This window comes from Notolepis coatsorum (genome assembly GCF_963971535.1).
Source record: "Notolepis coatsorum genome assembly, chromosome: 7".
In the NCBI taxonomy this organism is placed as follows: domain Eukaryota; kingdom Metazoa; phylum Chordata; class Actinopteri; order Aulopiformes; family Paralepididae; genus Notolepis; species Notolepis coatsorum.
In genome coordinates this window covers 133,151,821-133,167,774 of record NC_140171.1, presented here as the reverse complement: position 1 = coordinate 133,167,774, position 15,954 = coordinate 133,151,821, and the positions used below count along the sequence as shown (strand labels likewise).

Below are 15,954 nucleotides of genomic sequence, written 5' to 3'. Positions count from 1 at the left end.
CGTTGCGCGCTGGTGACTGGAGAGCGTGCCAAGCCCTTGCAGATGCGCGTTGCGCGCTGATGACTGGAGAGCGTGCCAAGCACGAGGATCCTTGGAAGATGCGCGTTGCGCGCTGGAGACTGGAGAGCGTGCCAAGCCCTTGAAGATGCGCGTTGCGCGCTGGTGACTGGAGAGCGTGCCAAGCCCTTGCAGATGCGCGTTGCGCGCTGGTGACTGGAGAGCGTGCCAAGCCCGAGGGTCCGGGAGATGCGCGTTGGTCTAGATGTGCGTCAGGACGAACAGCTGCGCTGGGGTCTGCAGTGGAGCGCTGGGGTGCCTCCCGTGGAAGTACAGGGAGCGCAGAACAGTCTCCTCCACAGGCTACGGCGACAGCAGACGAAGGCTGGAGCAAAACATCTCAAGGCTGGAGAAATCCATATACAGCATTGGTAGACCAGAGGATCTCCCGAAAGAGTCTAGATGTTAGAGAATATGACTCAGCATGAATACAACACGACCCCAAGCCGAAACGAGGGGAAGAGCCCTGGTATTTAAAGCCCACAGGGGAACTAATTAGCCTGCCACCACAGGTGCGAGAGGTAATTGATAATAGTCCAGGTGTGGCCACTGAGAGTAAACGAGAGTAAAGAACGAGAGGGTGGGGGCTAGAGAGAGTGAGTGAGAAGGGAATTTCTAACAGTAGGCTTAAAGAAAACAGAGAAAGTTGGTGAGCAGCGGACAAAACCTCACAGAAACGAATAACCAATACATATGAAGTTATCTTTGAGCCTCTGTTGTCAAGGCTTGTCAATATAACCCACCCCCTTTTCTCACGAATGGAACTTGTGTCGTGGAGTCCGGTTTGAGCCTTTCCTGGGTTAGCGGCTAACGCTAGTTAGCTTAGCCTATTTATGGGATAACTTAGCAGCTAACGTTAGCCCATTGCTTGCGTCAATTATAATGCATGTCACTGGTCTATAGAAATAAATGCATTCGAACAAGAAACCAATTTATAGACACTCATAGAGACTCATCAGGGACGATCACTGTTAGGGTTTGTAACCGACCTCAAGCGCAACGGCACAGAGAGAGTTGTTTCAGAGTTAGCCAAAGCAAGGGCGTATATATTCTCAGAGTCACAAGATTGAATTAGGTTGAGCAACAGAACAAACGGGGAATCTGGCATGTGAAGATTGTTGCGGCTCTGCAGATTCTCCCAGTAGGTGGTGGTGAGGAATTAGCTTGTGACGTCTGTAGCCGCTCTGCAGATCCTCCCAGCTCACTCCAGGTGGAAACGGAGAGAGAGAGAGAAATCCGAGTTAGCCAGCGCACAACAGAAACAGAGAGGTGACTGATCCAAATAAATATCCAAGTGACTTGATCTTCGGTGTGATACACACAGTTAGCAGAGTCCAGAGAAAAAACAATACCGTAATCCAAGGTGTAAATCCAACACAAAAAATAGGTGAGAACAGTATAACAAAAACGGGATCTCTTCGGTGTTTCACAAACACACAAAAAACTGGTGATCCAAAAAGAACTGTTTCCAAAAACTCACCAGAGCGCAACGCGTAAAGCGGGCCGATAAACGAGGCGCAGCTTCGTACGGGGAATCAGGTTCTCCACAGGGATTACTTCACGAAAGTCCTGGGGAGCAACAGACAGGGAACAGCGACGGGAAAGACAGGCAAATGCAGGAGAATATTCAAAACGATCCAACATCGATATTAGGGGGATCAGGGTATATAAAGCCACAGGGCGCTGATGACAAGCTGTGACAGCTGCGGGATGAAATTGATCATTGCTCCAGAAGCGTGTGGTGGGGAGAGCACCAATCAACACGGCACCTTACAGGAAAGAAGCGTGTGGCGGGGAATGCAATTAATTAACAAAATACCTTAAAGGAACCGAGCGAGTGGGTGGGGACGGACCAATCATCACAGAACTTTAAGAAGCCTGTGGTGGGGAAAGAACCAATCCTCACAGTACCCCCCCCTCCACGGGAGCCACCCGGCGACCCACTCGGCCCCGGCCTGCCCGGACGGGACCAAAGGAAGCCGGCGATCAGGGGCACTGGAGAGGGGGACAAAGACAGAGGACCAGCGAGGGAGGCCGGAGACGGGGACTGAGGACCGGCGAGGGAGGCCGGAGACGGGGACTGGGACCCGGTGAGGGGGCTGGACGGCACCTGAAGACACTGGGCACGACAGGAGGGGCCCCACCCCCTGATGGTGCCGGAGGACCAGGCGACGTGGGGCTCATGCAGCGCGAGCCAAGGCCTGCCCAGGACCACAGGGACAAGAGGAGAGCTGGTGACGAGAAACTGGAGTCTCTCAACGTGGTTACCAGCAATGGTGAGAAGGACTGGACAGGTGCGTTGAGTGACGTCAGCCAGGCGGCGATGATCCAGCGCGAAGACCTCCAAGGGCCTCTCGAGGTCCTCAAGTGGAATGTTGGCCCGGGTGGCATACCCAACGTCCATGAAACTCCCATCAGCACCAGAGTCAATGAGTGCACCCACCGTCGCCCGCTGGTCCGCCCAGGCTAGGGTGACGTCCGCCAGACGGTTAGGTGGTGCACGGGTGGGGGAACAGGAAAAACGGCTCACCAGTATCTCCCGGGGTCCCGGCGAGCCTGGTCTTCTTGGCCGGGTAGGGCAATTGGAGACACGGTGTCCATCCCGGCCGCAGTAGAGGCAAAGGCCGGACCTGAGCCTGGACTCCCGTTCGGCCGGGCTAAGGCGGTTGCGTCCCAGCTGCATGGGTTCCTCCTCGGTCACGGCTCGGGAGGGAAAGAACCCACCAGTCACAGAGGGGGCAGGACGGTCAGCACTGTAGAGGCGGCCGCCGGGAAAGGGAGCCCCTGAGCGGAGGTCGATGGCACAGTCGTAAGGCCGGTGAGGCGGAAAGACCCGAGCCCTGGACTCACTGAAAACCTCCTCGAGGTCGTGGTACTCGGGGGGTACGTCTGGGGTACTGAAAACCTCCTCGAGGTCGTGGTCCTCGGGGGGTACGTCTGGAGTACTGAAAACCTCCTCGAGGTCGTGGTCCTCGGGGGGTACGTCTGGGGTACTGAAGACCTCCTCGAGGTTGTGGTACTCGGGGGGTACGTCTGGGGGTCCCCGTCGTGCTCGCTCACGCCTTCTCTCCCGGAGGCGTCCGTCGATGCGGATAGCGAGGCTGATCAGGCCCTCGAGAGAATCGGGCTCCTCTTGGGTCGCGAGCTGGTCCCTTACTGCGTCGTTGAGCCCCCTCAGGAAGGTGAGACGAAGCGCTTGATCGTTCCAACCGCTCTCCGTTGCGGCCAGTCTGAACTCCAGCGCGTAGTCTCTGACACTGCCACTGTCCTGCCGGAAGGTGCCCAACCGAGCTCCTGGGTCCTGGCCACGGGCTGGGTGGTGAAAAACCCTGCGGAGCTCTGCCACGAAGTCTGGGTAGGAAAAACAGAAATCAGCCCCCATTGCCCAGGAGGCAGTAACCCACTGTGCTGCTTGGCCCGTGAGCAGGTTAGTCATGTAGGCTACTCGGGATCCCTCTGACGAAAAACGGCTGGGTTGGTGATGGAAGACCAACTCACATTGCATGATGAATGTGGCACAATCCTTGAAGTTACCATTGAACAGACGTGGTTCGGAGAGACGGGGCTCCCGAGGTGCGAGGTCTGCCGCGGGTGGTGAGCTGGCCGAGACTCCTGAGACAGGTGGGGTCAAAAGCAGAGTGTTTAATGAAGTATGGAGAGCCTGAAGCTGGTGCAGAGCAACAGCCTGCTGACACTCCTGAGTGCCAATGGCATCCAGAATAAGCTGGACCTCGGCCCGGAGGTCCTGTAAAGCGGCCGCAACCGCACCCAACTGTTGGGTTTTTTTTTTTTTTTGGTGCGATCACGCTCTGATTCGACCCCGAATGGCTAGTGTGAAAGCCCCCTAAGACTGTAAACTGTCTCTCACATCATCACATCATAATAACAAAGCCACATGAATGCTCTCCTGCAGTTCACCTGGAGAAGGTGTTAGGTGGGGGGAGGGGTTCGGTTTATTGCAATGCCGTTGTGGGTAAAGTAGTTCTGCATGCAATCGTTAAGAAAAACAGATCCAAGTCTTTGCCTGGTCACATATGTAATTTTTTTTTACAGTATTTTCAAACCTAGTCATTATCTTAACCGTTTCAGAGCCAAAAACGAGTTAACTCGTTATAGCCCGCCAATCGTTGGCCGCCAACAACGAGTATACTCATTCTTATGATCGTTATTTCTTTTATTGGCTAATTCCATTCATAATTCATCCTGCTATGGTGTAGGACTGTGTTGCACTCTGTCTGAGACCTCAACGGTGCGATACCGCCGCCTAACGCCTTGTGGCCGCTATTGCACTCCATTTGAAACGATGTAGTTTGTTTTCCTGGCCGAGCTGCAGCGTGCAGGCGGAGTCTAAACACTCCAGCAAGGCAAGCGCTCATAACGATGCATCGACGAGGCTCCACCGCCTGCCAGTTCATTTTCTTTGGTGGTAAACGTGGGACACACTACCACGACCAGTATTTGGAATGGCGATCCGATAATTGGATTATTCTTTTTGCAGTACATCATAGACGAGGTAAGGACTATATGTTACCAATCTTGCATTGATCAGATGATTTTTTCGCCGCGATCGATCATAGCGTGTGTGTGTGTGTGTGTGTGCCGTTGGTTGCGATCAAAGCACGAAGGGCCGGTTTTCCCCCGTCCCCTTTTGTGCATGCATGATGAAACATAATACCGATAATCTAGCATTGATTTCAGGATGATTCGATAATCAGGCGAGAAATGGCAATGTGTTTATTGGATTTCACTAAAGGGCTGTTTGACGGAGTTCCCTGGGATTACATAGGATCACTCTACAACTATACTCATATTCACCACGGTATAAAACGGAAATGTATTGATGAAAAAATTATCAGTTTTTTGCATGTTGACCGGAAGAAACCCACTGACAATCGATGGCGTTATTAGATCCATAGCTATAATATAAAATATAGGTTTAGCTCTACAAACAAGGTGAGCGTTTTCATGGGGTTAATCAATGGGTGGCATGGCCTATGCACTTCCCGGAAGGGGCGTGGCACGCAATGTGTTAAAGGTTGTACGTTGGAGTGTTGTGTACATTCATACTTGGATGGTAAACAAGTGATTTGGATTGACTGTACAACTGTAAATACAAGGGCTGCAAATACAAGTCAAGTCGAAATCTTAAACAAATGTCGTAAATTGATGGTTTCCCTCTGGGATTTGGATTAGACTGCTTAATGAGGGGACATCTACTGTAGGTAGAGTAGAGGTCTAAGCACTCACTTACCACTACAGAGACCCAGGTTCAGTTAATGAGGGGACATCTAGGTAGTGTAGAGGTCTAAGTACTCGTCTACCACCTCAGAGACCCAGGTTCAGTTAATGAGGGGACAGCTAGGTAGTGTAGAGGTCTAATCACTCACCTACCACCGCAGAGACCCAGGTTCAGTTCCCGGCAGCAGTATTTCTAGCTTGGCCCTATGAACACAATTGGCAGTATTCGCCGGTGGGAATGAGTCCTGGTCATTGCAATAGCACCTCCTACTCGTCAGTCTGGGCACCTGTTTGCATTATGCTCTTCCAGTGAAACTCCCTAGCTGTCAGTATGGTATGGTGCAGACCTGGGCATTGTACGGCCCGCAGGCCGGATACGGCCCGCGGGATGATTCTGACCGGCCCGCGAAAGATTACATGATAATAAAAAAAAAAAATTATAATTTAATTTTATTTATTTATTTTTTTACATTTTTTCTTTTCATGTCAACGTTCACACGCACAATATATGCTTACCTAGGATTTGACTTGATTCAACAACAAAGCAGTCAGGGCAATGGCAAGCCAAAAACTGTCAAAAGTGTGTTTTTTTCCCACAACTGAGGTAGGTAGATCCATCCATGTTAGGAGCACTGCATGATGCATTTTCAAGGCGTTTTTCAAGATTTCAAAAAGGTTGAGGATGAAATGCAGCTGGTTTTCCTCTCCCTTTACCTGCAGTGTTGATAGTGCACCCACTGATGTTCAGCTTGAACTCATTGACCTGCAGTCTGATTCACTACTGAAAGAGCACTTTAAGTCAGCATCACTGCTAGAGTTCTACTCTGCTCTCAAGGAGGAGAACTTTCCAAACATGAGACATGCTCAGAAGATGTTGGTTCTCTTTGGATCCACCTACATATGTGAACAGACATTCTCAGTCATGACGTTTACCAAGTCCAGGTACAGATCCTCTCTCACTGATGAACATCTGGCAGGTGTGCTTCGCATCTCCACCTCAGACATGCAACCTGACTTTGATGGACTTGTTAAAGCTCAACAGAGACTGGATTTATCACACTGAATGAAAAAAAAAAGAACTGAAGAACACTAAAATGTGGAAATATAACAAGTGAAATGGGACACTTGATATTTTTTTTTCTTTTTTTTGCACAGTTCTGAAAACATTAAATGTTTAATATAGGCATGTAAAGTAAAAAAGGCTACAAAACTGGGACACTTTTCTTTACACAGTTCAGTGACATGTCTTGTTTATTTTGGCTATAAGATTATGTGATGTCTTTAGAAAGCTAAGAAAATCCTTGTTTCAATAGTATATGAAACTCAAAATAATAACTTTATTTGTATAGCACTTTTTCATACATGCCCTTTGTTATTAATGTTTCACATTTTGTTCATCATTTTGGAAATAAATTCTACTTGAATAAATTATATTTTTGAAAGCTAATCTCACCTTTTAATTGCCAAATAATAACATACACTATTACCAGGGGTCAAAACAATGCCATTTACTGCTTTTTATATAGAAATAAAATGTATATTATGCATAATTGAGTTTGGAATTTTGGCCCGGCCCTCCAACATATTTTCAGTTGCTCATTCGGCCCCCCGGGAAAAATAATTGCCCACCCCTGGTATGGTGTATGGTAGTGCAACAACTAGACTTGATTAAGGGGCGTGTTTAAAGCGGCCATTTTGTTTCCTTAAGTGACCCATTAAGGGCCAGGTGTTAGAAAGCACTAATTAGTGATAGGGATTTAAAGGCCTGCTGGCTTAGCGTCAGCGAAGCGTCGAGAAACGAAGAGGGACAAAGAGGAGTTTTCCTGGAGTTATCCACAGAGGAATCCAGGGATCCACCCAGTGCTAAGTACATCATAATCCTATCTTACACTCCACTCTGAAAAATCTCCCTTTCCCTCCCACTCTGCTATTTCTCTACTTCCTCCCTGCCACTCTTGACACCACAATGTGTCTCATATCCACAATCTGCTCCCCCAGAACAGACTCAACCCACCCACGGCAGTTTGCTAGCAACCCGGCTAATCTATCCTACCCTCTTACAGCCACTAATACACCTGTCACAGTACAGGGAGGCCTATGGAATTGTCAATCAGCAGTCAAGAAAGCTGACTTCATTACTGCCTACGCCCATAGTCAAAATCTGCAGCTCCTGGCTCTAACTGAGACCTGGATAACCCCCAATAACTCATCAACACCTGCAGCATTATCTACAAACTATAACTTCACTCACACACCTCGACCTTCCAGGCGGGGTGGAGGCACTGGCCTCATGACATCTCCTTCATGGACTACAAACTTAACACCCCTCCCAGCACTGTCACTCTCCTCTTTTGAATATCATGCAGTATCTGTCTCTAATCCTTTCAATCTCACCATTGTTACACTCTACCGCCCTCCAGGTCCGCTCGATCACTTCACAGATGAGCTGGACATGCTTCTAAGCTCCTTACCGGAAGATGGTACCCCTCTCCTTCTATTGGGCGACTTCAACCTGCCTGACTCATCTCAGTCAGTCATAGTAGTCTCCCTCCTACAATCATTTGACCTGACTCCCACTGCCATGCCTCCCACCCACAAAGCAGGCAACTCCTTGGATCTCATATTTTCCCGTAACTCCAGCATCATTAACACCACGGTAACTCCCCTACATGTATCTGACCATTCCTTCATATCCTTCTCACTAACTCTCATGCTTAACCGAAAGGTCTTCACCCCAACTCAAACCGTCTCACTCAGACGCAACCTGCCCTCCCTATCCCCCTCCACCCTCTCCTCTGACATACTATCCACTCTACCTTTGAGTGACACCTTCTCTGCTCTCTCCACAGAGATGGCAACCTCCACCCTCCTCTCAGCCCTTGCAACCTCCTTCGACAAGCTCTGTCCCCTCGTTGAGAAACCTGCCCGCCGTTCCCCACCCAGTCCATGGCTGACAGATCCAGTGAGAGAACAAAGACAGGTCCTGAGAGCAGCTGAAAGGAAGTATAGAAAGTCACGCCTCACTGCTGACATCGACACATATCACAACCTCTTGTTAACATTCTCCAAAACCATTACTAATGCCAAAGCTTCTTTCTTTCACCATAGGATCGAGGCCTCTGCCAAGAATCTTCGCAAACTGCATGCTACCATGTCCTCCCTCCTCACTCCCCCCCCACCCCCCCCTCCCTCATCTTTCTCTGCCGAAGACTTTGCGATCTTCTTTGAGGAAAAAGTGGAGAACATCCGCAGCTCCTTCTCCCAACCCCCACCCATTCCAAATGCTGAATCGAGAACCTCATCCTTCACTCTGTCATCTTTCTCTCCCATTACAGAAGCCGAGACCCTGACACTGGTAACGTCGAACCGTCCGACTACATGCCAGCTGGACCGGCTACCTTCCCCACTCCTCCAGACCATAGCACCAGACATCCTCCCATTCCTAACTGCAACCATCAACTCCTCACTCAACTCGGGGGTGGTCCCCACCTCCCTAAAACAAGCCAGAGTCACGCCCCTCATAAAAAAACCATCCCTGAACCCTACCGTCATAGGCAACTACCGTCCTGTCTCTCTTCTCTCCTTCCTTTCTAAAACACTTGAACGTGCTGTATCCAACCAACTTACTGCTTATCTCTTACAGAATGACCTCCTAGACCCTAATCAGTCAGGCTTCAGGACTGGTCACTCCACAGAGACAGCCCTCATTGCGGTCACAGAGGCACTTCACTTAGCAAAAGCGAAAGGCCTCTCCTCTGTCCTGATTCTCCTAGATCTATCTGCAGCCTTCGACACAGTCAACCACCAGATCCTCCTCGCGGCCCTCGCAGGAATGGGAGTGGCTGGCTCTGCGCTGACATGGTTGTCATCATACCTCAATGACCGCTCCTACCAAGTGTCATGGAGAGGGACCCTGTCGGCCACCCGCCCCCTGCGGACGGGTGTCCCCCAGGGCTCGGTTTTAGGACCCCTTCTCTTCTCCCTCTACACTAAATCACTGGGTAACATTATCACGTCTCATGGCTTCTCCTACCACTGTTATGCCGACGATACTCAACTCTTCCTCTCCTTCCCTCCCTCAGATATCCACGTCTCTGAGCGGATCTCGGCCTGTCTGTCCGACATCTCCGCCTGGATGACGACCAACCACCTCAAACTGAACCTAAGCAAAACAGAACTGCTCCACCTGCCGGCCAAATCCTCCCCCCTGACCGACCTTTCCATCACAGTCGAGAATGCAGCTGTGACCGCGTCCCCGACCGCCAAGAACCTTGGTGTTGTCCTCGACGACCAGTTGAACTTCTCTGCTCACATCGCAGCGACAACCAGAACCTGCCGATTCCTCCTGAGCAACGTCAGAAGGATACGCCCCTTCCTGACAAAAGAAGCCACCCAACTCCTCATCCAATCAACAGTCATCTCCCGCCTCGACTACTGCAACGCACTGCTCGCTGGCCTCCCGGCCACTGCCACTAAGCCTCTTCAACTCATTCAGAACGCAGCGGCCCGCCTGATCTCAAACCTACCGAAGTCGGCCCATGTCACCCCACTTCTTAGGGACCTGCACTGGCTCCCCATTGCTGCACGAATCCGCTTCAAGGCCCTCGACCTAGCATACCGTGCGGCAAAGGGAACTGCTCCCGCCTACCTCCGGTCAATGGTCTCTAACTACACACCCTCAAGACCCCTACGCTCTGCATCTTCTGGCCGCCTCAGACCTACTCCTATCCAAGCTCCGGGAGGGTCATCAAAGAGAAGTCGCCTATTCTCAGTCCTTGCCCCACAATGGTGGAATGAACTACCCACCCCAGTTAGGACAGCCGAAACACGTCCAATCTTTCGCCGTCGACTAAAGACGCACTTCTTCAACCATTATCTGAATTAAAAAAAAAAAAAAAAAAAAAAATCTAACCCTAACTAACCATACTGTCATGCACTTGTCCTAATAAACTAACCTACACTGTAGCACTCAACACTTTGATGAACATTGTTACTCAGCTGATAGAGTTGTGCTCTTCCTGATGGCTTGTCGTACAGAACTTGTAAGTCGCTTTGGATAAAAGCGTCAGCTAAATGACTAAATGTAAATGTAAATGTAGGGGGGAATTGGTATAACTGCTAAATTGGGGGATGAGACAAAAGGTAGAAAAGCTTTAAAAAAAGACTGCTTAATGAGAATATGGGGGTTGGAGATCTGTATGCATCTTTCCGTTTCATGCATTCATCTCAATAACTGTATATTTGAAAACCTCTGAGGAAGAACAATGTTTTCTATCTTTATTGTCTAAAGATGGTACGTTAGAGTGTTCATCATTAAACACAGTAGAGGTTTGGTACACATTCACACAAGTGATTTGGATTTACTTTACAACTGCAAATACAAGGGCTGTCCAGAAAGAAACTAAAGTCAAAACAGACTTTGATTGTGAGCCTAAAATTCTATTCAGTCCAGTCAGTGCAGTCTTTTACTGAGTCGATTAGACGGTTGAGAAACAGTTGGTGTGAATGGTAACCGGTTATGTTATGTAGCAATGTAGCTTGCTTCAGTGTTTGACCCTTTCACTACCACACTACAAAAGGTTAACCTTTCACTACCACACTACAGACGGTTAACCGGTTAACCTTCTGTATTGTCACACTGGAAGGGTTAACCATTTGGTAGTGTGGTAGTGAAAGGGTTAACACACATTTCACTCGCTTGGGATGAATCTTGGGAGTTTAATAGGGAGGTGTAGTGGTTACGTCATTGCCTTTTTTTTTCGTGTTCCACCCTCTGTCCAACGCAATATATTTCCCCATTGCCCATTTCTAAATCGTCTCGTTTAAAACAAATAAAGCATGAACATTTGCATGGTGTACCTTATTCATTCTGTGCTTATTCATCCGCAATCTATAGCTCAACATGAAAATATTCGCAATTAATCATTAAAAAAAATCGCTACATTTTATTTCAACCAAAAATGCTTAAACAATAATGTTAGTGATAGAAGGGAACTCATTTTGTGCAAAAATGGAACGCTTTTCATTTTCCATGCGGCAGAATTGTTACAATAGCCGATAATCCATTTTCCCAATGATAAATCCCTATATGGGTGGAACAACCAGTGACGTCAGACTACACCTCCCTATAGTGAAGCACTCAACTGTATTGAAGGGTGTTTATTACTCACATGGGCAGTACATGTTGTTTACTCGCATGAAGACTTGGTGTTATTCCTGGCATGAGTGGAAGTCCTTCTGTTACAGATTTAAAAACAAATGTCATAAATTGAGGGTTTCCCCCCTGGGATTTGGATTAGACTGCTTAATGACGGAACATCTAGGTAGTGTAGACAGGGTTCGCACAAGGTCCTTCAAGTGCTTAATTAAAGTGCTTGTTTTTTGACAAAAAAAAGTTGAGGCCTGGAATTCCTTGAAAACAGCTCATTTTTTAACAAGGTGCTTAAAAAGTCCATGGAATTCGCATTAAAAGTTTTGTTCATCCATGATAAAAATGTGTTTATTTAAAGTGTAACTAATTGTTGAAATTGGTTTTAAGCCATAAATATATTGGATCAGATTATTTTTCTACAAAAAAGGCATTTATTAAAAGGGAATTGTATCCTTTTAAAATGAAACAGTGCTTAGAAAAGTACTTGAAAGTCCTTGAATTTAATTTTGCACTGTGTGGGAACCCTGCACCCACCACCACAGAGACCCAGGTTCCGTTCCCGGCAGCAGTACATCTGGCTTGGTCAGTCGGCAGTGTTTCGCAGGCAGGAAGCCGGTGGGGTATGAATCCTGGTCGTTGCAATAGCACCTCCTACTGGTCAGTCAGGGAACCTGTTCAGCAGGGAGGGGATCTGGGGGAGATGGCGTGAACCTCTGTGGGCGTTGCGCTCTCCCAGTGAAACTCCTTGCTGTCAGGTGAAATTAAGCGGCTGGCGACGCCACATGTATGGTTGCGCAACAACTAGGGGGGATTGGCATAATGGGTAAATTGGGGGATGAGAGAAAAGCTAGAAAGGTTATAAAAAAAAATACGGCTTAATGAGAGTATGGGGGTTGGGGAAGAAATATATCAACCTTTATTTATACTCAAAGACAATTGAGGTCACCCTCATTTTCAATGTCGTCGAGACTTTTCAGACATTTCAATGCACACATTTCTACAATATAACAATAATATATATTAATAACTATCTATATAGTATAAAATGAATATGGGCCGTCCAATAAAAAAAACTGTATAGGTTCTTTATCTGAAGGGCTCATTTGTTGTCCTCTGACTGATACTAAACCTGTGCGTGTGCGTGTCCCTATCTGTGAGTGCATGTCCATACCCGGTGTGTCCTTAACTGTATGCGTGTGTGTGTGTGTGTTTCCATGTGTGTGTATGTGTGTGTGCAGGCTGTTACACTGTCTGGTGTCAGTGGTGTTTCAGATGACCATCCTAAGGGACCTGGAGAAGCTGGCAGGCTGGGTCCGCATCTCCATCATCTACGTCCTCAGTGGGATCACAGGAAACCTGGCCTCTGCACTCTTCCTGCCCTACACGGCTGAGGTACACACACACACACACACACACACACACACACACACACACACACACACACACACACACACACACACACACAGGCACGCACGCACGCAAAAAAGTCAAGGTCTGGAATTCCTTGAAAACAGCAAATTTTTTAACAAGGTACTTAAAAAGTCCTTGGAATTCAAATCAACCATTCACATTTTGTTCATCCATGATGTGAATTGGATCCTTTTAAATGCCCTTTTAAAATGAAAAATAGTGCTTGGAAAAGTACTTGAAAGTCCTTGCATTTCATTTAGCAATGTCTGGTAACCCTGGAATAAACACAAGCAAATCACTGTACATGCTTGCATGTGACACATACACACACACACACATCCATGCATACTTGCACGTGAGCACTAGGTTTCTCAGTAGAGAGGGGCTTGAGGAATGCTAGTCAGAGTACCAGATTAAAATGGTAAAGAGTATATATTGCAAACTGGTTGGTTGACTGACTGACCTATTACCCATGACCTCTTGCAGTAAGTTTTCAGTGTAAGGAGAAGTTGTTGGGTAGGAATCAGGAAATGGTCTCTTTCTCTGCCTGGTCAGCTGCTTAGCTCAGTGTGAGCATAAACTATTCCATTTACACAATTACACATCATATTCACATCATAGCTATGACCGTATACAGATAAGACTTTTCGAGTCGATGAACGTTAATAAGTTCAACAGTCTGACTTATTTAATCACTTTAAAAAAGGTCAGCCTACAAATACATTATTAAACAGGACATATATTTTCAACAATTTTATATGACTTCCTTGAATCTGTGGAACAAGAAACTGGTCTAAATATAATCTTAATTGTTTTATTTCCCAGCACCTCTTCATTCCCTTGTATTGAACATGTTGTTTTTGGTGGGTGTAGCAACACACCACATTTTAAATTCATTATTTCCTTCCCTGCCTGGCTACTCTACACCCAAACACTTTTACAAACTGGGCAGTACATTAGGATGGCTCCTAAAAAAGCTAATTGATTCATTAAAGCTCATTAATTGTTTGTGTCCTTGGTATGACAAAGGGCAATAATTATTTAGTTCAAGTTTCAAGTTTCAATTTCTTTATTAGTTGTCATACAGAAATACAGAATGAAATGCTTCTTTCTGTTTTGCTCCTGAGAGTGTGCTAGATAAAATAACAAGATAAAATAGTATAATATAAGTATAAAATAGAAAGTCAAGTACGTAAACAAGTGTAAACAAAACAAAAATTTTCAATATACATATATGCAGTGTTCATTTTGGCAGCTATTTTCATTTTAGTTTTAGTCTTAGTCATGTGTCAAGTGCTCCTTTTTCGTTTTCATCATATTTAGTCATCTTCATTTATTTTTCGTTTAGTCAGTTTTAGTCAACTAAATGTCTGAGCATTTTAGTCTTAGTCAGTTTTTGTCTCAATTTTGTCTTTTTTGTTTTAGTCTAGATTTAGTCGACAAAAACGGATGACATTTTTGTCTATTTTTAGTTAATGGAAAAAAACTTGTCAGAAATAGTCAACATGGAACATATTCTGATTTAAATTGCGTATTTATTTTTTAACCTAGGGGAATCTGAGTCGGCGGCACAAGTGATACACAGGAAGGGTGCGCTGTCGATCTGTGAATGGAGAAATAACTTAATAAGACACATTATCTCTTCTTGCCTTGCTTTCACTACCACACTACACTACAGACTGTTAACCCCTTTCACCCCCTATTCATAATTCATGCAAGTATACTCAATCTGGGAAAACATTACTCGTGCCCATCCGTGCCGGGTATGTCTGTCTCTGTGATGCTCAGATCGAGGTGGGCATGGATCAGAGGAAGCTGACCGGCTGGCTGAAACCTTTTTTTTTCTTTTCTCTTTTACAGCTACTGTTTTATATATACTGTTTTTTAGTAATAACTAGAAAGTAATGGTATTTATTCAACAACAGGTGATTGTATAGATTAGTATTAGTATCATTAATTGACAATTGAGTTCACCCACGGAAAGGTTGTTGGCACATTGGTTCTGCACGGAGGTTACACGTTGTTGCACTTCCTCCTATCCAGTCTGTTGACAGAATTCGGCTATAGGGCGACAATAATGTGGTCAAGAGGCATGGTTTCTATCTTGAGCCTTAACTGGCGTGGTTTATTTATTCACATGGCAGAGCAGCAGTTCTACAGGTCTCCTCTCACTGAGAGGCTGGGGGAAAGAGAAAGAATGGGAGGAGACATCTCTATTTATACTCGCCACCTGGTGGTGTTCCTGAGTGGCTCCGCCTAGAGCGCCCTCTAGTGGAAACAGTTATACATGCAGTTAGACAGTTACTGGAAACAGTTATATATGCAGTTAGACTGTTACTAACAATCCTACAAAGAACCTCTGATCTCAACACTCCCACTTAGGGTTTGTATTAGCATACTGGATAACTTCTTTGAAAAACATTTTACAAAAGAAATAATATAATCCAAAACATCAACAGGGTATGACAGTCAATATTTTCACATTAAACATGACCCTTGCAAATCCCTTCAATTTTAATTTGGAACAGGTTTCCTCATAGTGTCTGCTACCCTGTCGTCCGTTGGACAGTAAACCAGTGTCATCCTTTCTTCTCTGATGACAGATCTGATGGTATGATATTTTCTATATTGACATGTTTACATCCATGTTGACACACTGGGTTCCTAGCAATCACAATGGTTTCCTGGTTGCCCTCATAAACAACAGCCTTCATATATACACAGTGTCCATCATTTTTAAATGACGTTGACAAAACGCCCCTCATCTTCAAGAACCACCTTATTTGGTATATAGAGGATACATTCCAATTACCTATTACATATTAACACATCCTGCGCCATAAACGTCGTACAACGTGTTTCAAGTTCATGCGAATTCTGCAAATCCACAGCGTACAACGTTATTGAGATCATATTTCATTTTTTCGCCATGTTATTCATAATTCCCTCACGGAGCCTGGTATGATGCAGTGGGAGAATGCACAACTCTGCAACGCTTCAATACTGCCACCTGGTGGATGATCGGCGAGTTGCCAAACCGGAAGTGGATCTCTTGTGATCTCGGTGCGTCTTGGAAATGCGTCCGGCATTCGCATATT

General features: G+C 46.4%; 1 protein-coding gene across 1 annotated transcript in view; it reads left to right on the top strand.

Annotated features, from left to right (window-relative positions):
- The window catches only part of LOC311231773 (inactive rhomboid protein 2-like), a gene marked incomplete at both ends in the record, with an annotated part of 188,154 nt that overhangs the window by 152,159 nt on the left and 20,041 nt on the right, over positions 1-15,954 (top strand). Inside the window, one exon of the mRNA XM_084318401.1 lies at positions 12,685-12,838. Within this exon, the coding sequence (XP_084174527.1) occupies positions 12,685-12,838 (154 nt within the window). The remainder of the gene's footprint in view (positions 1-12,684; positions 12,839-15,954) is intronic.